At 35.9% G+C, this 22,180-nt stretch overlaps 1 protein-coding gene across 4 annotated transcripts; it reads right to left on the bottom strand.

Annotated features, from left to right (window-relative positions):
- Nucleotides 1–1,555: 1,555 nt before the first annotated feature.
- Nucleotides 1,556–11,429, bottom strand: LOC104090548 (sufE-like protein 1, chloroplastic/mitochondrial). Of its 4 annotated transcripts, none has more exons than XR_684951.4 (3): nt 10,122–11,429; nt 9,738–9,830; nt 1,556–2,236 (listed from the first exon to the last, which is right to left on the bottom strand). XR_684951.4 is itself a non-coding variant. In XM_009595670.4 (2 exons), the coding sequence occupies exon 1, from the start codon at nt 11,412–11,414 to the stop codon at nt 10,149–10,151; it is 1,266 nt and encodes a 421-aa protein (XP_009593965.1). In that variant the 5' UTR covers nt 11,415–11,429; the 3' UTR covers nt 1,556–2,236; nt 10,122–10,148. The 4 variants fall into 4 exon arrangements, 1 of the variants encoding a protein (XP_009593965.1); XR_011408486.1 differs by having other exon boundaries at nt 4,084–9,830; XR_011408487.1 differs by having other exon boundaries at nt 4,084–9,860.
- Between the last annotated feature and the right edge of the window lie 10,751 nt (nt 11,430–22,180).

The following is a 22,180-nucleotide window of genomic DNA, read 5'->3' on the forward strand; positions in this document are numbered from 1 at the left end:
GAGCATCGCGTTCGCGTTCGTCAGCTCGCGTTCGAATAGAGTTGAGTTGAGAATCTAGGGAGCTGGAGGAAATGTCTTCGCGTTCCCGAAGCCGCAGCCACGTGCACGGCATAGATCTCACGAACACGATGCACAACAGATTCACTTGCATTGTTTGATGATAATAAGTCATGCTTTGTTAGACTTAGCCATGTGATATTTGTTGTGAAAATATTAGTATTGTTGATCTTTTGGCAAGTTGTGGCATATGGAAACTTGTGGTGCAAGTTGTGATTGTTTTGTAATATTGATATGCATGCGGTGGTATAAGGTAAGGGGTTGATACGCATGCGGTGAGATAAGGTGAGCTGGATACGCGAGTTACTAGTAGGAAAACTACTTGAAGCCACGCGATGAGATAAGGTGGGCTAAAATGCGTGTAGCTATTTCGGAAAAATGATTTTCAAAAATTAAATGCAAGGCTCACGCAGTGATATAAGGAAAGATTTTGATTTAAATTGTGAAATATGAAAACGAGACGGTACCTCGGTTGTGATTTTTTGTTGTGCACTCCATGTTAAAAAGACTTGTTGGTTGAATAGTTCTTGTTGTTTCTTCATTGTTTTTACTTGAAACTTCCTGTACTTATTTCTTTGTTGTTTCATCATGTGTTTACTCTTTGTTGCCTTTACCGCTTAAACTTCCGTTGTTAGCTTACATTATTGAACTGTTTACTTGTCATTTACTTCCTCGCTTTTCATATTTAGACTGCGCTATACTCTGTTAGTTCTCTTTTATCCTAGTAGGTGTCTTGACTTGGCCTCGTCACTACTCTACCGAGGTTAGGCTTGATACTAACTGGGTATCGTTATGGTGTACTCATACTACACTTTCGCATATTTTTGTGCAGATTCAGGTACGTCTGCCCGTGCTGGACGCTAGTGATTGATTGATTAGCTGCTCTCCAGAGACTTCAAGGTATACTTTCTCGACGTTTGCAGGCCTCGGAGTCACCTTCCGTTATATTCTCATTACCGTTATTTCCTTTATCAGACATTGTTGTAGTGGAGGTTTTAGAATATTCCGTAGAGCTTATGACTCAGTTCCACCGATTTTGAGAATTATATTGTTGATGTTCTATTTTGGGAATTAATATGAGCTTATCGGTTTTTATTTTAGTATCTTAGTTTTGTTCTTTCTGTTAAGCTATTATTAAATGTTAGGCTTATCTAGTATTAGAGACTAGGTGCCATCACGATATCCTAATGTGGGAAATTGGGATCGTGATAGTGGGCTGGGCAATTTCGGGTTCTAGTGAGCCCGTCCGATTCTAGCCTATCCGGTTCGAACCAGACCGGGTTTATATATTTTTTTAATGTAATATATTTTCTTGTTCAATGTAATTGATACTTAAGTATTTGCAAACTTTTTAATAATAAAATAAGTATTTTAAAACATAAAATTAAACTTATAAAGTATAAAGTGATAAATTTGAAATTTAAATTTTAAAATTTTAAAATTTAAATTAAGTGGCTACATAAAATTATTTAATAAAACCAATATGCAAGGATCAAACTGGAAAAACTTTCATTTCATATTTTCATTGCATAATAATACTTCAAATTAATTTGCAAGTTTTATTTTTTATTTTTTTATTTTTGAACTTGCAAATTAAAAGTATACAACAATTATATAAAATAAAAAAGAGTACATCACATGCTTTGCATTATTTTTGTAAATTATTCTATGTCAATATGAGGTTCTTGATTTCCGGCATTGCTTGAATTGGAACCATAAATCATTATATCTCCAATTTCTTGGTCCTCTGGTTTATCTACCTCTTCACGCCCTTGATTTCGATTTTTTGATCTTATCCAATCTCTAAAGCACACTAGAACTTCCAAAGCGTTGCTACCCAATGAGTGATGGGTATCTCCTAGTTATTGCCTTGCTTGGCTAAATATGTTTTCTGATGCAGCTGTTGAAATTGACACATTTAGCACGTCTCGAGCCATGGCCGAAAGACCAGGAAAATGGTTTGAGTTGGTCTTCCACCAAGCCAGCGGTAGAAATTCCTTTGTACGGGGCTCTGTTGCCTTTTGCATGTAGAATTGGAGTTCATCAATATTCCTGCTACTGGATTGCTGATGCTCTCCTAGTGTAGACCAAATTAAATAATCTTCAACACCATCATTAACCTCCATAGTACCGGATACGGATGTAAAAACTGAACTTGAAGGATTATTTGCATTTGCATCTATAGCAGAAGAAGCATCAACAATGTAAAAACTTGTAAATATTTGTGTAGATCAGAAATGCAAGTGTCAATATGAGGTGTTTCAGTTGATCCAATAACCATATAATCATATAAAGCAATGATTAATTGGCCACAAGTAGCCATTTTAATAGAAGGGTTTAAAATAGCACCAATTAAATAAATAAGGGGAATATGATAGAAATATTTCTCAAATTTATGTAGCATAGATTCAACAACAGAACTATATCCTTCTTTTCTTCTTGAAATTATGGAATAAAAGAGAAATTTCAGCTATATGTACAAAATTATTTGCAATAGTAGGATAATAAGCTCCAGAAAACTCAAGTGTAGCAAAATAAAATCTTTGTAAAATTTTTACAACATCTTTAATGACGTTCCAAGTACTAGCTGTTAACAAATGGTTAGGATCGGTACAATGAGAATTAGCAACTTCAGTTATAGGCATTCAATATTTATAACATCTTAAGAATAAATAAGTATAATTCCACCTAGTAACTATTTCTTCAGACATAAATCTTGGTCTTAGTCCATAATGTTCACATGTATCCTTAAATGCATTTAATCTAACACTTCTATTATTTCCTTGGATTACGCCAACAACTCTTCTAACTAAAGTGATCTCATTTCTAAATAATTCAAGGTCACTCTTAACAATTAAATTATAAATATGACATGAACACCTCACATGAAATACTTCAGAAAGTGGTGGGAGTAGATTTGATATTAATAGTGAAATAGCAACATTGTTGTTACAAGCATTATCGAATGACATACACAAAACTTTTCCTTCACGATTGTAAAATATAGCAACTTCATGGATAATATTACTTACAAATATACCGGTATGACTTTGATTTTCATCATATTTAAAAGCAATAATACGTTTTTGCATACAAAAATTATCTATCCAATAGCGTGTAACAGTCAAATAATCATTTCCATTAATAGTATGACCAATATCAGAAGTAAGAGAAACTCTACAAGGAAGACTATAACAGATATATGTTTGATATTGTCCAAAAAGCCTAAAGATATCAGCTCTACAAATACTTCTAGGAATATCTTTAAATAAAAGGTTATAAATTCTTTGAATATAAGTAACAAGATATGGTGAAGCAGCAAAGCTAAAAGGTAAATAACCTAAAACAATCATTTTAGCTAATTCTTTCCGATCTTTCAATATATCGTATTTACCCAATATACCGCCAGTACCCGGATTAAGTTTTTTTTTTTGGCCAGATTGTTCATCAGCAACCCATACAATAGGGTAGTTATCTAACATGTGCCTACAAAGTTGAACCGTTTCCCCTTGCTTACCTCAGGTCTCCTGTTTATAAATTTCCTGATAAATAGTACATCTTACACAATTTTTATCTTCTTCTGGTCTTTCAAAAAATGGCCAACACTTACTTCTTAATCTTCGATTCTTCTTAATAGGGAGAGGACGCCTTCTTATATTACCACAACCATCACCCCTAGTATTTTGACTAGAAGTACCAGGTGTAGGTGTGGTGTTTCAAGATTATCATGTGACTCAATATCATTTAAATTATCATCTATACCATAATCTTCTTGAAGTTGCTCATAATCTAGATTTATATTTTAAACTTTCAGAAATATGTGCAAAAGTTACTAGAAGAACCAGCACCACCTATTGATCTTTTAGTATTTTTACTCTTACTATTATCACTCCTACTAGTAAACATTTTTTTGGCTGCTCTAAATATATCCATTATGTAAATTAAAATTTAAAAACTAAATTAATAATTCTAAATAATAAAATAAAAATAAACACCAAAGAAGAGAAAGAGATGGAAGGAGCGTACCGGGAGTCCGGATGACGCACTAAATTTGATATCACACTTCAATTGATATTTGATGACACCACACTTCATTTGATAATTGTAATTTTATTGTGACTACCGTAAATAATTGATAAAACTTGAAATAATAATTAATTGAGAACTTGCAAGCAATAAGCAATTCAATGATCAAGAGGGAATTGAGAAAGAATTACAGTAGAACAAAAGATCAAGTTTTGAGAAAAAATGAAGAAAATAGGGGCTATTTATAGTTTTTAAAAGGCTAAGAATATAATTTATCAATTATTAGGGATGAGAGACAATTTTAGACCGAAATGGCTAAAAGTGCAAAAAATGAACGTTGTCCAACGGTCATTTTTTATTTTAACCGTTGGCAAAGGTCAAAATTTAAATTAAAAAAAAATTGCAATGGTAACTGGGTTGGACCGAGCTGAAACCCGATTAAAAACCGTGAACAGGTTACCGGGCTAGCAAGGTTCCGATGCACCGGTACCAAAAAAAGCTTGCTCCCGTCCGGAATAACCCCCTACCCTAGCCAACCCGTCCCACCCCTTACTGGACCGGGCTGAACCCGATCAAATAGGGCTGTTAGTGGGACGGCCCGATTAACACCTTTAATTCTTTCACAGTAATAGATCACACAACAGTATCGTTCACTACTTCAAGAGCAAAATGCGCTGCTCCACCTGATAAATTCTTAAAAGCTTCCCTTATTTTCAAACCATAAAATCCCAACACCACCATTTCCCTACACCTAAGCTATATGTTTTACCTTCAGTACAAGAGAATCATGCTTAACTTATGGTAATGTACAATCCCAAGTATCCAAAGAAGCACCAGACTTCAGTCCCAAAATATTCGTAAAGCAGCAAAGTTGCGGTACAATATGCAATCTTTCTTTCTTCTTTGTATTAATTTCTTTAAATAACAGCATAGTATTTCATACTCAGTCGAGTCTACTGAACCCAGTGTCTTATGCCAAGTTGCTATTTGAATAAAAGACATGAAAATATGCTCCATTCAAGGTAACTAACACATAACACACGCATAAATTTCTCTGAACTTCCCCCAACTGGGAAAGCTCAGGCAAAACATCTGCATATAAAGTGGTTTGGTCAGCCTGAAACTTGAAAATAGCAGCAATACCAGGAGACCTTTAGTATATACTCCATCATATCGATGCCCACAAGATGGGCAAAGTGCAAACTGACGTAGCAAGAAAAATTAGACTACATGATTTGAAATGTAAAGGTAGGTCTTAATCCTGCACAGGTACTACGTGATAATCAAAGACTCATCACAAAATATTGCACGACCAACAAAAGTAAAAAGTGTGTAGGTCGCAAACCAACAAATTATGTGCCTCATATAATCAACTACACCAGTAGAATTGCTAACGGTGGATATATACCCAACCTTGGGAGGAACTTCAGCCATTATTATCAACAGGAGAAAAGGATGTAATGTCAAAAAAGGAAGAAAACAAAAACGTAGAAAGCATGAATCTTTAGTAAGACCACGTCGGTTAAATCAACTTCAGCCACTGAAAAATACAAGGTTAATCCCCAGAGTTCCACACCTATCCATAGGAATTAGCTAGCTAAACACTTCTCATGCATTGCAGCATTGTACTCCAGTAAAAAATCATAGGTTGCCACACATTTGACATGCAAATAAATCATACGACGGCAAGACATCATTTTCAAAGTTGGTTTTCTTCTACAATAAATGCAGCTAACAAAAACAAATTGTTCCGAAATAGTGGGAGGGATACGGAACTCAATGAGTTGCTAAGAAGCTTTTAAAACTATCAAACATCATAGATAATACGTAGTCAAGATTAGTTTAATCGAGGGAAATATAGCGGAAGAAGCACTAATAAAATTAAAAAAAACGGGAAATCTGTAAACAATCAAGTAGAACCACAAATTCTAGTCTGAAGGCAACTTTCTCAAAAGCCCAAGAATGCAGCAATATCTAATTTCTTCACCATCCCCATGCCCCCAAAACGAGTAATTATTTCTGTATATTGCATTTTTCCCAAAATTAAATGGTCAAGTATATCGACAGCCCCTTAAGCTTGGTAAAAAATTTCATTTAAACACCTTATAAGGGTTGGTTCATGCCTCATTTGCTTGCACTTAATGGAGGTCTGAATCTTAATCATTCAGATCTCAGACATTAAGTGCGTTTGCTTTTAAAAACTGAATCTTAATCATTCAACCATAACCACACACTCACCCACCTCAATTACCACTACCAACCACCGCATCACCATCAATAACCATAGCCGGCACCGCCCACCATTATAAACTACTACCACATACAATCACCTTCCTCAATCACAACCACCACCACCACTACCATCACCCACCACCCCCGCCACCATCATCCTCAACCATAACCACACTCACCAACCTCAACAACCACCACCAACCACCGCATCACCAATAATAACCATAGTTGGCACCGCTCACCATTATAAACTACTACCACCCACCATCATCTTGCTCAATCACAACCACCACCACCCACCACCACCATCCTCAACCATAATCGTTATCGCTACCAATCACAACTAACTAATACCTAGAATATTAAATTAATTAGTATTTTATTTGAATTTATGTTTATTAATTTTCAAATAAAGATAAATTCTATATATTTAGATGTTTAAAAAACAAACAGTCTTAATCATTTAGTATTCAAATCTTAAAACACATCTTAATATTCAGATGTGTATTCAAATTCAGATGTCTTAATCTTAATACACATTTTGATATTCAGATATGCATTAAGATTCAGACGTCTTAATCTTGAAAACACAAATGAGGCCCAAGTCAACTTCAGCAACAAAAAAATACAAGGTTAATCCCCAGTATATGAATTAGCTAGGTAAACACTTCTCATGCATTGCGGCATTGTACTCTAGTAAAAAGGCATAGGTTGCCACACATTTGACATGCAAATAAATCATACGTCGGCAAGACATCATTTTCAGAGTTGGTTTTCTTCTACAATAAATGCAGCTAACAAAAACAAATTGTTCCGAAATAGTGGAGGGATACAGAACTCAATGAGTTGCTAAGAAGCTTTTAAAACTATCAAACCTCATAGATAATATATAGTCAGGATTAGTTTAATTGAGGAAAATATAGCGGAAGAAGCACTAACACGTGTCCGGGCTCCAAAAATTTTCAAAAAAAAATAAAGAATCAGCAGGTCTTTGTCCATTTTATTATTTTTTTCTTATAAAATTATCAATCAATTTGACCCTTAGTTGGTGAAGTAAACAAATTGAAAAAAACAAAAGGGAATTAAAATATGGAAACAATCAAGTAGAACCACAAATTCTAGTATGTAGGCACTTTCTCAAAAGCCCAAGAATGCAGCAATATCTAACTTCTTCACCATCCCCATGCACCCTCCCCCCCCTCCCACAAACAAAACCAGTAATTATTTCTGTATATTACATTTTTCCCAAAAATTAAATGGTCAAGTACATTGACAGCCCCTTGAGCTTGATAAAATTTTTCATTTAAATACCTTATAAGGGTCAGACCTATTGAACACCCAATATTAGTTGAAAATTTACCTATTAAACATGCACTGACATGGCACAATATGTGTATTACACACCTTTTGAGAGCGTGAGATGAGTTTATTTTAAGTTGACATAAGTCCAAAACCACGTGTCAATAGAAGAAGAAAAAAAGACAATTTTCATTTTGTTTTTCCTTTCTCCTAATTTTCTTCATCTTTAGAGCATGGCACTTGACTCCATCAAATACCAAGCTTCTTCCCAAGGCCATCAGCACAAACAGACACAGACACTCGAGCACAATACTCTACAGTTACCTCATGGTGCTCACCATCAGATTGTAGCTGAGGAGAAGACCTAGCATGAAGTCACCATAGCAGCACTAACACCCCATCAGACAGACCCAACAAATCTCTCCCTCTAGATGACCAGCACCCTGATGTACCTTAAATCATCCTTGAAAACCATACCTCAAAACGCTAGATACCAGTGTTATCAAAGGCACGCTTTAAACGCGCTTAAGCCCTGAAACGAGGCTCAAAACATGTTGAGCGCTTCGCCTCGCTTAACGGGCGCTTCAGCGTTGTCATCAAGGCTCTAAGGCATACTTTTCCTTGTTAACGAGCGTAATCCGGAAGACGCGACACTAAATAGTTGATATTTTACTTTATCGTAAATTTTCTTTAATTTATTTGTCCATATATTTGGTATTCTGTATTCATGCTTATCGATATTAGTCTTGGACTATACATACATATTTGTAGTTTTTCTCCATTTGCGCCTTTCTTCATTAAAGCCCACGCTTTATTTGCGCTTTGCACTTAAAGTCCCAACAGGCCTTAGAGCTTTTTTGCGCTTTTCGCCTTTGATAACATTGCTAGATACACACACACACACATATATAGAGAAAGAGAAGATATATATTCGGCCATTCGTCCCTAAAGAAGTTGAAAGAATATCTTATGCTTCTTAAAACGAGAGATAAAACTCCACTCTCAGCCTCGTTATAATGGTGTCTCTTTCACCATTATCACTACCTCTTACTTGTGAAGGGTCCAATTGTGTTCTTGATCTTTGCCTTCAAGGATAGAAATGGCAGTATTCGTGTATGAAGACGGATTGCAAATGGAATCAAATGGGGTTTGAATATCTGAGGAATTTAAGTCAAGAAAAGATAACAGGGCTGTGGAATCTTGCTTGTGATGGAGGTTGAATTGTATAGCGAACTATAAATTAGAAGTGTCCCCATGGACTTGAATGGTGACATCCAGAAGAAGGCAACAAAGCCAACAGTGAACATTATGAATCCACCCTCCGGTCATTTGTAACTCAAAGGGGGGCTAGATCTTCCTTTATTTTCATCTCTCTCTTTGGGTGCAAGTGCCAGCATCAATACACCCCTGTTCAAGGCTTCAAGCGCTAGAACTCCGCCCAAGTATGTACCGTAGTAGATAGGTTTTGGTGTAAAACACGAGCGAGCGAGAGAGAAGAAATAAAAGAAGAAGGACCAAAAGTCAAAATAGTCGGCCATGTCTCCTGTTTTCGTTTGACATTTTGCCACGTCAGCGCGTTTAACCATCACGTGTCGTGTTCTTTAAAACTATTGTTAATGGAGTGTTTAATAGGTATATTTTCAGCTAATATCGGGTGTTCAGTAGGTCATACCCTTATATAAGGTATCTAAATTAAAAACTTTGACAAGTTTTTTTTTTTTTTTGGGGGGGGGCGGTCGTTGATGTATTTGGCCAAAATTAAAGAAAGCAACAAGAGCAAAGAGTGGCATATAACAAATCTTTCTATAGCATACATAAATACGTGCAAGAACCTTCAGATAACAAAATTAATGCAACTCAAATTATCACTTCCTGCAGTACTTCAGCAGAATTTGAGGATAACTTTGGTTCATTGAGACCTTAATCATAGTTCCCCAGAGATACACTTCTTTAGATATATCATCCCCAGTGGTATAGATGTTGTTGTTGTTCTTAAGTTTTTTGATAACTGCTGTCGTTCTAAAGTTATCATAAACATGAAAGGCTTAACATTGTAAAACTACTAACAGAAGATAATTGTAATTGCATTTCACTAAGTTGAGCTGAAATTAGAAAAAAATTACCACGTCGTTGCAGAATAAATGGATAAACATTTGATTGCTAGCAGGATAATAATTTGCACAATTCCGGCGCTCCAAATATTGATTTTACCATTCCTGAATTTGGTTAGCATGTCAAACCTAAGCCTAAGTATGTTACAGAGAAATTTGGATAAGATTGAAGCAACCAAATTACTGCAGTAGATAAGACAATGAAGCACTTTATTGATCTAAATCTTGGGAGGGAAAGAAAAACTTAGTTTTAAATACTTCATTAACTACTTTATTAAGATTCTCGTGACAAAAGAAACAATCCAGTACTTCTCAGGGTGTCATGCTATTAGTTACTATGAGGTATAAATTTCAATAAATTCTACAAGGACAAAAAGTTTACAGGGCAGAACAAACCAGATCTCTTGATGCCGGCAGTTAAATTCAACTACTACCAACTTCAGACGGCGTCTTCGCCACGATTGACAACGCGTGTAATCCGTTCTGCAACTCATCTTGCAGCAAATCATAAATCATCCTATGCCTCTTAACCAAACTCTTCCTTTCAAATTCCTTAGAAACCACTCTTAGATTAAAATGCGTCTCTCCATCACTGCCTCTAACCCCAGCGTGTCCCGCGTGCTGATAAGATATATCTTCAACTTCCAATTCCACGGGCCTAAGCTCCTTCTCTAATCTCTCTTTAATTCTCATCCCTCTACTCCTCAAAACACCATCATCACCACCACTAACACTCACATTATTCCCACTAACATCAGTACTCTCTTCAGACTCAACATTTCCATTAACATTAACACCATCCCACAAAGACTCCACAGAGTCATTAGACGACCCGCTCGGGCCTAAATCAGCAGCCCTTTCAGCTTCAACATACAACTGGAGGGCTTTTTTCTGCATCAACTTCAACATATTCAAAAAGCCATTATTCCTAGAAGGAGTTAAGCTTTGTTGCAACCCTAAAAGGACAACAAAATCAGGTGAAACTTTTATAATCTCTTCAACGGGCCGTCCAGATAGGCCCAGAACCAACAAAGCAGCAAGCCCTTTAGTGAGTACCGAATCAGAATCAGCCTCAAAGATCACATTTTTCTCCGAATCAAAATAAGCCCTAACCCAAACCTGTGAAACACAACCCTGAACTTTATTTTCATTGGTCTTGTATTGTGCGTCAAGTGGGTTTAAATTTTTACCGTAAAATAAGAGTTGCTCGTATTTAGCCTTTGGTTGTTCGACTGCTTGAAAGAGTTTGACGATTTCTTGGAGTTTCGGTGGGAGCTCTTCAATGGGTTGGAGAGATGATGAGGGTTGAGAAGAAGCAAAAATTGATTTTGTGGAGATTTTTTCAATGGTAATGGATCTAAAGAAGGTTAATTTAGTGGGTGTTGAATGTATAGAAGAAGAAAAGGATTTTAGGGCTTTATTAAGGGATGGTGAATTAGGGTGGTGGAGGAGAGGGTGCGGGATTTTGGTGGAAATCGACATCAGATAAGGGGAAAGAGAAAATGGTGGGTTTGATATTGAACTTAGTTGGTGGTGCTGGAGGGAAGAACGGAGGATTCGAGAGAAAAGAGAGCCAAGAGATGGAAAACGTGCCTCACTTAGCATACCACCGCCAATCTTGTTACAGCCTACTACTACTACAAAACAAGAAAACTGTTTGTTTGTTTGTTTGTAGCTACCTAACTGCATTTTCAGCCTCTCAGAAAGGGTAAATTTTTCAGATTAGGTTCGCTTTTGTGGGTTATTCAAAATTTCGCTCCTCTATCGGCAAAAAGATATTCTCTACATGTATAAATTTCGAAAGTCAAATTTTTTATTTTTTTAATTATAAATTCCAACATAATTTTTTTTATTTTTCGAAATAAAATTTAAATATTTAAAAATATAAATTATAATAGTTAATAATTTAAAAGACATATAAAATCAAGAATAATTTTTTTTTTCCTCAAAATCTAAACAATGTCACATAAATTAAGACAAAGGGAGTAATATTTATAAATAAGGCGTAATAGGCAACTATACCTACTTGAAACTGATTTCTATTCTTCGTCCTTCTATTTCATGGGTTTTTGATGTATTCTTTTAAACACATTTAACGATTGACCAAGCTCGTGTCGTATTAATATGGCTAAGTTGGAGGGGTACATAGCACATAAAAAGCATGAATAGAGAGTGATTTTGATAAGAGAACAAGGTCAAAGTTGTCTTAAACTATCTGAATTTCTCAATTTTTTTTCCCATTACACTTTTTTGTCCATTCATATCTATTGTCGTTAACAAATTGTCTCGTACCTTTCCTTGTCATTCATGGAGTACTAACAAATTGGTGAGTTCCATGTATCCAAATTTTTCAAGAAAAAATATCTAAATTTACTCCTTTACTTTTAAATTTGTTTTAAGATTATGCTCAAGTTGGAGTTTCATTAGTGATCAAGGGAGAAAAAGGAGATCTTTTTGTAGCGACATAGGTAATATGAGACCAAAAGTCTAAAGAAGGACAAAGTTGCTCAATTTGGAATTCTGGACGGGCAAATATGACCCCTTATCTTTGATTAGAAAAGTGACTAAAATAAGAAAATGAAAAGAAAAAAAGAAAAAAAATTAAAGTAAAAGGATAACACCTCTATTCCCGTCTTCAAATTCTCTCTTCCCATTATCCCTTCCCTGGCTGCTAATGCAATGTAGTTTGGAAGAGGGAAACAATTATAGAAGCAAGAGTTTGAAACGGGCAAAATGAGTGAAGAACTGTTACACCCCATATTTTTATACGTGAGAGTACGTCGTAAGTCAATTGATGTAAGCTGAGAAATGAGATTATATTTGAAAGTACATAAAAAAGTTAATCATGTTACCTTGGAGGTTACAAATCATTAAGATCATGAACTGTAAGTACCAAGAGGGTTGAAAGGCTTAGAAGCTAAACGACTTGAAGAAAATAAGTTTCGTCGAATGTCGACAAGTTGGGAATGCTATAACATGTACTTTTGGGGTGATACTAGAATTCTTAATATGATAAGGAGATTATGTTATGAGTTATTTTAGTCGTATGATAGTTGTGTATTACGTTTTGAAGTCAAGCGAGTTGTGGAACAAAAGTTTCCAAATGTCATCACAAGTTACATTCATAAATGTGTTGAACATTAGGTCAAATATAGCTGAGCTTTTCTCCCAATATACTTAGAATTACGGGGTGACCTACCTATCAAATTAAAGATCTATGAGTCTAGTTTCTAACGCATTTAACCGTTCATCGATACGATATCGGAGTAGAGATATTTTCATTTTTGCGAGACTACGCAAGCAACTCCCATGGGACCCACAAAGTCGGTGTAAAACTCCAGCTTGTATTTAAGTCAATTCTAAGTCGTTTTAACTCATTTTTCTCATCCAAAACAGTTTCTAAACCCTCCTAAATGCTCTCCAAGTTTTTCTCCATAATTCTAGGGTGAAAACCTAAGATAAAAATATGAATCTAATGCTAGAAATCCCGTGGTACTTGCTAGATCGTAGTTCTTCATCTTGTGGATGTTTTGGAGGGTTCTTCAAAGGTAAGTAACCTCAAATTTCGTGTTGTTCTTGTTTATTAAGATAATAATCAGTCCCTCCTTCATATATATTAGATTTTCAATGCGAACTATAAGTGTTTACATACCAACTTGAACACCAAAAATTGATTCAAGAAGAGAATACAACATCAATAGTGTTGTAGTGTCATTGAGGATAGTTATGGTCTGTGCTTGGATAAAATTTCATGTTTTTTATACTGGTTAAGGTGAGTATAATATCCTACTACATGTGCTTGAAATTTTTTGTGTGTTGATTGCATTATTTGAGCAAAATACGACAAGAGGAGACTTGAAATAGTTTGAGATGTTATTGTTTTTAATGGGCTGTTTTGGAAATGTTGTTTCCATGAACTGTAAATGGTTATAAACACTTGAAAATGACTCTCTTATTATGTTGTTATTATAAAGTATTATCTACATATCGAACTTGTTGTTGGTACTGTGAGTATGAAGAGAAAGGACAACATAACAATGGAAAGTTGTACTTGTTGTTGTTGTTAGATTGTTGGGTTGTTTGAGGGTGAATTAGGAGATGAATAGGAGGTTAGAAGTCCTACCATTGTACTTAATATCATGCTGGGTATGTTGTTAAGTTAATGAATGAATGACTTTGGGGTTAAAGGGTTCAAAAGGAATTCAATCTGAGCTTGCCGTTTGTCGTGTTAAATAGTAGTTTCGTTGATGATGTTTATGCACTTGTTGTTGTGTAACTTGATTTATGTTGTGGTTGTGAAAGTATATAAGTGAAGTTTGTATGGGTTCGTGTTGGTTGATGGAATTGGTAAAGTAAGGAAAATAGGGGAGATGCTGCCCATTTTAATATATAAATAAGCTTGTCGTTCGTTGTACGATAGTTGCATCTTTCGTAGCTTAACGATAGCATTATTATCGTTACTGTAGATTGAAGTGAGACGAGAGGAGTTCAAAGTGTTTATCAGAAAGATTGTGATAAGGTATATTAGGGCTAACCCTTCTTTCATTTTGGCATGATTCATATGATACAAATAAAACGAGCAAATACGGAACTTTCACAAATGACTCTATTCTTAGAAGTACTAGGGGTGCCTATGTTCTTGATTCCCCATGTGTCCTATTATTATATCGTCTGTTCATGAGTCTCAGAAAAAACGTAAGTTGATAAAGTTTATTTCATGATATTAACCAAAGGCATATTGATCTTATGACATCCCGAGAAATATTATTGACTTACTTCTTATGCATTGTATTCATTTATACATGTACATTGACCCATGACCGGATGGCATTATATATACATATATTATATGTATATGGGGTATGGGGAAAGGTTATGGCGTTATATACGCACCACCACCTGATCAGCTGGTATACGTTAATGGTTTCGCCCACAAAGGCCGAGATGATATGATGGGATGGCCTTAGAGTCTTGATGATGTTATGTACACATATACATATGCATGATATAATATTTATATGCATATGCATGACATTATAAATATTTCATGATTCATAGAGCTATTCAGACTTACATGTTGAGTCCTTTACTCCATGTTTCTTTCATGTCTTTTATATACTGCTTTTAATGCCTTATATACTCGATACTTTATTTGTACTGATGTCCCTTTTGCCTGGGGGTATTGTGTTTCATGCCCGCAGGTCCCGATAGACAGGTTGACAGTCCTCCTAGTAGGCTATCAGCTTAGCGGAAGGTGTTGGTACACTCCACTTGCTTCGGAGTTGCCTATTTGGTCAGTATGCTTTGAAAATGTATTTATTGGTATGGCGGGGCCCTGTCCCAACTTTTATGACGTTTATGTACTCTTAGAGGCTGGTAGACAGATATCATTTATATGAAAGATTGTATGTCCTTATCGGCCTATGTCCAGTGTACAAGCGATCATTTTAGTCTTATAGGCCCGTATGTCACATGTATAAGTTTGTATTACATGTTGGGTCGTCCTATATAGAGTATTCCCTTATGTTTTATTCTGGTATATCATGACGGCCCTTCTGTCCCATTTACCCATGATGGTATGATAAGAAAAATATATTACGTTGGTGCTCGATTGGGTAAAGCATTGGGTGCTCGTCGCGGTCCATCGGGTTGGGTCGTGACAAGAACAAAGGGTTAACTTTTAGTGCGAACATCGTGCAAACTCTCACTTGTATTTTCTATGCTAAAAAAGAAGATACTGGCACAATTGTTGGACTAGAAAAACTTTAAAGATAAAAATTCCAAACATAAAGCATATGACAGAATACCAAAACCCAAAAAAGCTACAAGAAATAGATAACTTTTTTTTCCAATACCTAATTAGAAAACTCCCAACTCTTTAGATTCAAGTCCACAAGTGGACATTATTTTTCTTCTATTTAATTCAATACAAGAAACCACTATCATCAAAAATGTAGAAGATGGTTCTTTCTAAGTGAGGTGCACAATGATTTCCAATAATAAAAGAGAAGTACAAGCACTATATTGAGGGCGAAGTGCTGATGAAAAAGAAATTGGAGAGATTTTAAATAAAGTGAAAAAAGAAGTTTGACAGCTATGGAAGTTCCATAGAAAGGGGACTAGAGGGATTTTGGGAGAGGTAAAAAATAGTGAAGCTCATTATTTGTTCAGAGATGAAAAATAAAAGGAACTAGTATATGTTTTCTAGTGATATGGGGCATATTTGAGTAGTGGTTGTCTAGTCAAAAAATTATGAAAAGAGAAAATGGAGTGTATTTGAAATTTTAAAAAAGTAGCTTCGTGATGATGGATGCATATTCTTATCTAATGTGGATAGTTATCCAAATTAATGCGATTGAGGGACACACAGGGTCAAGTGCCATTGATATAGTGAAACATATTTAGGTATCTAGTTAACAACTAGGCGATTACTGAAATGCTAGTCAATCATCTTCAAATCAATACACAATGTGTCTTCCACAACACATACTCTTCTCAAGCGATACACAGTGCTAGTATCCTCTTAAACATCTGAAATCTCCCATGATGTCTAAAACTCCTAACATTTCTTCTTAACTGAACCTCAAACTTAGCCATATAATCCCAGTGCCTCATGAATCACTACATCTACGAAAGTATGGGAACCTCATCATCAACTCTGAATCATGAGTAGGATAAACACTCCATCAACCAGAAACTTTTTATTTAACTCAATCCAGGAGAACATCGTAACACGCAACAAACCTCCCACGATCGTAGAAGACATCAACCTGAAGCTGTTGTCAAAACCATCGTGAGTTCTTCGAACCCCATTAGTGCACAACCAAGCCATCAGAACCGGATCTATCTAAATCAACCAAGTAATGTATACTGTTAATCCCAAAAGTAACTCAACTAAAAAATGTACTGAAGAGACCTTCTGCGGATCCACAACTATTTCTTTTATCTCTCTAATACTGCAACGTAGAATCAATGATGATATATAAATACTGCAAGTCTCGGCACCATCCATGACAAATCTCAAATTCTTAGCAATATAACGAAATTCAACAAATCCTCGAGATAGCATATATAAATCTTGAACACACTACAACCATCCTCAAGAGTCAGTCATTCCGGCCAAGTCCTGAATACATAGCCAATATGCTGAACAACTAGCTCTTGGCTAGCATAGGCATACTACGAAAAAGGCAACCGAGAAATTCCTTCCTCCTGCACACTACATCCATAAAGGAATAGCAAACCTGAATCATCTCAAGATTTTCATATACCCCTAAAGTGTAGTACATCGTGCAACCAATAAATCTCTTGCTCAAATTATCCTCGAAGTCATCATGTTCAAGTCATAACTAATCCACAAGCACATCCTAGTCCAACTATAACAACACATGCCCATATGACCTAATCATCAAAGGTAAACTCCCCCACTTGGCTCGAAGCCACAAAACACTTCATCTGCTAATCCACTATACTCTTCCTTCATAACTGTCATGATCTTGCACTGCCATCCAGCTGAATTTCCTCATAGGCTCATGCAACACTAGTCATCACGCCTTCCAAATCATCCGCTAAGTGCATACTTATCTTCGTGACAATCGTGCAAACCTCCTCAAGTGATCTAAACTCTAATTGTAGCACATACATCCCACTAGATAGATGGAAAACTCTTCATAAAAACCTCATAAGGATCACACAACATCGTACATTCTTGTAAGAGATAACCCACTTGCTTAGCCTCCAACTGACATCTCTTTAAGACCCCAGCATGGTCACAATCACTATGCAATCAATTAATCCTTTCGAGTCCATACTCGTCAACCAAATATAAAAATTCGCTTCATCCCACAAATGAACAACCAAAAGATCCACAAACACATTCGCACCCAAGACTAGACAACACACCGAGACAATAATCAAGTATTCATAGCCCCTCGTAGTCCATCCGCAATATCACAAGCCATCAGTGCACACATCTGAGTCTGAGTACTCAACATCGCACACGAATCAAAGAGAAAGGAACTGGAGATTTAGGATTCAAGCTGAAATAAGGTCGCATGATAAGGAAAGAAAAATAGAAAGTTTCCTAGATGTCCTGTAGTCTTTCGAAGATAAGTATGGACATAATCATACTGATCCTCAAGACTCTACTAGACACTTGCTCATGACTCATAGAACCTATGAACCTAGAGCTTTGATACCAACTTGTCACAATCCAAAATCTCACCAAGTCGTGATGGCACTTAATCTAACCCACTAGGTAAGCCAAACAGTATAAATTACAACTATAATGAGAATCATTAGTATTCATAATAAAGACTGCAAAATAGTTCAATACACTATCCCAAGGACTGATTGTACAAGTCATGAACCACAATGATTTAGATATACAAAGCTGAAAAGGAGAATAAATACAATATCTATTTGAAGTTTACAACAGAAATGAAGTCCTAAACTACCATGAACAAATGGTAGCTTGAATCTGGAACGCAGCTACAACTTCAGTGCCAACCTTCTTCATCCACAACAGCTCAACTCAAAGATATGCACGCAAGGTGCAGAAGTGTAGTATGAGTACAACCGACCTTTGTGCTCAGTAAGTATCTTGACTAACCTCGGTAAAGTAGTAATAAGATTTTAAGTTAAAAGATACTCACTTTGTATAACATTTACAACTCAATAACATGTATAATACACAGAAATATTCCAGAAAAGATAGTTACTGAATAAAGAATATCACCAGTAAAGTGCACAACTGGGGTATGGGTAATTAAAAAAAATTCTCCCAATTAAACAAATCAAGCAAATACAACTTTCACTAACCCCATGCACCAAATAATGTGCGTGCTCAATTACTCATACATGACTATAAGCATGTGCCCAACATAATCCAGTTACATATTAATTGTCAAATAACATGTTCAGAGGACCTTTACAAGAATCTAATTCATCAATGCAATTGATAACTTTTTTTTACATCAATTCGATACGTTACCGATAACTCAACAAATCATGAGATATCAATCCAACATAGGTAAATCCATCTTGACAACCAAATCATTAAATAATAAAAGAGGCATATGATAGGATGTTAGATGCAACATAAAAACATATAAAATGCATGACAAAGCATAAAGAATTCACTTGCATAATCAATAATTGTCCATATTTCATCGACAAGAATGTCACCCTTATGCTCCACATTTCATTAACAAGAATGACATCCTTATGCTCCACATTTTATCAACAAGAATGCTATATTTATGCTCCACATTTCATCAACAAGAATGCAACCCTTATTCCTATACACCATCACAATAATAATATCCGCCCAACATATCCATATGTGCCATAATCATGAAGATTCAAGATAACAACGTATCATCAAGAGATATAATATCACATTTTTTCAATAAGGTGCACAAGTACATGGAAATAGTAATGTACGAATGTGTGCTCAAGATAAAGGATATGATTACGGCTAAATCAATCTAACAATAATTTCACAGATGCCCACTTTGGCTAATTAGGAGATAAAAATCCCGAAACATGATCTCTAGTATGAAAGGATAAGATCACGTAGTCATACAAAGTATCGCACATGTATCACAGAGAGCGCACGTTCAAATCAAGGCACAATACAAGAACAACAAGTATGGGTGTGTGTTCATAACATATATGTGACTACGTCCAGGCAAGTATAGCATCAATCTCAAGATTAGTTCATCGTGTTCAAAATAAAGCACCAATAGCCTTAACATTAGCTCTAGCATGGTTTATTGTGCTCACATAGTCAATTAATTGAATAACACATAGAATCAAGTAGAACACACAACCAATCAAGCCATAAAGTAATCTAGAATCTAACCCGAGCATGAATATCAATGGCACATGTATATATGCTCGTTACCTCATATGTACATCATCCCCGCATGTAGCAAACAACATCAATTAGTAGAAAAAATTCCCTCTACCAAAGATAGGCAAAATACTTACCTCGACTAGGCTAGTCCAAAGCTCCAAAATCGCATTCTCTTGAGAAATCACCTCTTTTTTTTTCTTTTTTATGTCTCGTCAACCAGACTTTGTTTCGTGTCTCCTTAGAACTCAAGGATACAGTGGTACGAGCCTATAGAACAGGTCCAAACATCAACCAAGGAACTCAACCAATGTCATATGAAGTAATCTCAATCAATAAAGCCTCGATCTTTGAAGGATTTTCAAAAAGTTAACAAAAGTAATTCCCAAGCATGTGTGCCTGAAACCTAGAACCAATACCAAAATCTGATGACCCATAACATGCTAAGTCCAAATGTATGACTAGATTCCAAAACCGAGTCCAAATCGGTACTCAAATCCTCAAAAAATGCTATCTTAAAGTGTAAGCAAAACCCCAAATTCCATCTCAAAGTTCTATGTTTTGGGTCTTACCAATTCATGTAGATTCTTGAAATAATACCAAAATAATGAGTAGAATTCACTTACCCCAAGGTCTTGTGTGAAAATCTCCATAAGAAATCGCTCATCTCCAAATATAGGGTTCAAAATATAAGAAATGAGCTCAAAGTCCCAAAATATACAAATTAAAAGGTTTGCCAAGAAGTACCCTTTGCGATCACGACAGGGCACCCGCGATCGCGAAGCACAAATTCGACTAGTCTATTTGACCCCTTCTACACGAACACAAAGACACAGCTGCTAGCACAATGCCCAATAGCTCCAATGCAGCGCGAACGTGATCCAAACAACGCAAACACAGAAGTCCAATGTCCTGCCCACCTGCTCAGCTTCACGAACGCGATCACCACATGCGAACACAGTCAAGCAGCTTGCCCAACACTATGCGAACGTGGTCCACCATCCACGAACACGATGAAAATATTTACACCAAAAAATACTCTACGCGATCATGATGATCATTCCACGATCGCGAAGATCATCAGAACACCAGAACATCAACAATACAAAAATCATCTGAAATGATCCAAAACCACACAGAATCACACTCGAGGCCCCCCCGGACCCAGTCCAAACATACCAACGAGTCCAAATATATTAACTACACTTATTTAAAGGCTCAAAACACTACAATTAACATCTAAACTAATAATTGGAGATCAAAATCATCCTCTTAACTTTCAAACCTTCGCCGAAAGCATCTCCATCATACTTAGATACTTCGGATTACAATCAATCTTTGCACATAAGTTCTAATAAAAAAACACGTATATAAGATCTCAAAACTATAATAGGAGTCTAATAGCAATGAAGTTAACTCCCGGTCAAACCTACGAATCCTCCAATTCTTCAAATTGCCAACTTTCGACAAATAGAGCCAAAACGATCTAGGAACATCAAAATTCAAATCCAAACATATGACCAAGTCTCAAAATAACCATACGAACCTATTGGAGTCATCAAATCTCCAATCCAAAGTCATTTACTCAAAAGGCAAACCTTGGTCAATTCTTCCAACTTAAGGCTTCCATATTGAAAATCATTTTGTCAAATCCATCCCGAACCATCCAAAAATAAAAACAAACCATGCACTCAAGTTGTAATACACCATATGAAGCCACTCGATGTCTCAAATCACAGAACGAAATGCTAAAACTCAAAATAATTTATTAGGTCATTACAAAATAATGAACTAATCACAATATTAGATAAGATGAGCTCTCGCGAACAACTCTGAGGATCATCGAATGTTGTCCCTAATCTCAGCAACTTAATTTTATTGCATTATTTTAGTTATGCATCTAAAACATTATAAAAGAAGGGTGATACTAACGACTCATTGAGTAGTTAACATAGTGGTTATAACGTGACTCCAATAGCATTGACACCAAGCTAATACAAGCAATCCCAATTTGGATAACATGATATTCCACTATTGGACGATATAATATTCTTTCACGAGTAGCGCATGCCTTTAGTACGTCTTATGACTACATCAAGACTAGGTCAATCCTTCAAATTTGATGACACAAGATGTTCGTGACCACTTAGATCTAGAGACATGGCTCCTCCCGCCTCTCAATCATTTTTTTCTTTTATCCAGGTCATTAGCGTAATGACTTGACTAGTTGTTTTAAATTTTAGCATTTTGTTAAGGGGTTTGATACTTTTAGTAGCTTCATATCATGTATTATGACTTGCGTGTATAGTTGGTTTCGATTTTTGAGAGGTTTAGAGTTGATTTGGGAGAGTAATTCTTAATTCAGAAGCTCTAAATTGGAAGAGTTGACCAAGGTTTTATTTTTGAGTAAATGACCTTGGAATTAAGATTTGATGAGTTCAATAGGTTCGTATGGTAATTTTGGACTTAGGCATATGTTCGGATTTTAATTTGTATGTTCTTAGAAGGTTTTGGCTTTATTTGTCGAAAGTTGGCAATTTGAAGGTTTGAAAAGTTCATATGCTTGACCGGGAGTTGACTTTGAAACTTTAGGAGTCGA

Source organism: Nicotiana tomentosiformis, chromosome 6, assembly GCF_000390325.3.
Source record: "Nicotiana tomentosiformis chromosome 6, ASM39032v3, whole genome shotgun sequence".
Classification (NCBI taxonomy): domain Eukaryota; kingdom Viridiplantae; phylum Streptophyta; class Magnoliopsida; order Solanales; family Solanaceae; genus Nicotiana; species Nicotiana tomentosiformis.

Bases quoted from the DNA above. Each gene is read 5' to 3' on its own strand.
- LOC104090548 (XM_009595670.4), bottom strand. From the start codon at position 11,414: ATGCAGTTAGGTAGCTACAAACAAACAAACAAACAGTTTTCTTGTTTT.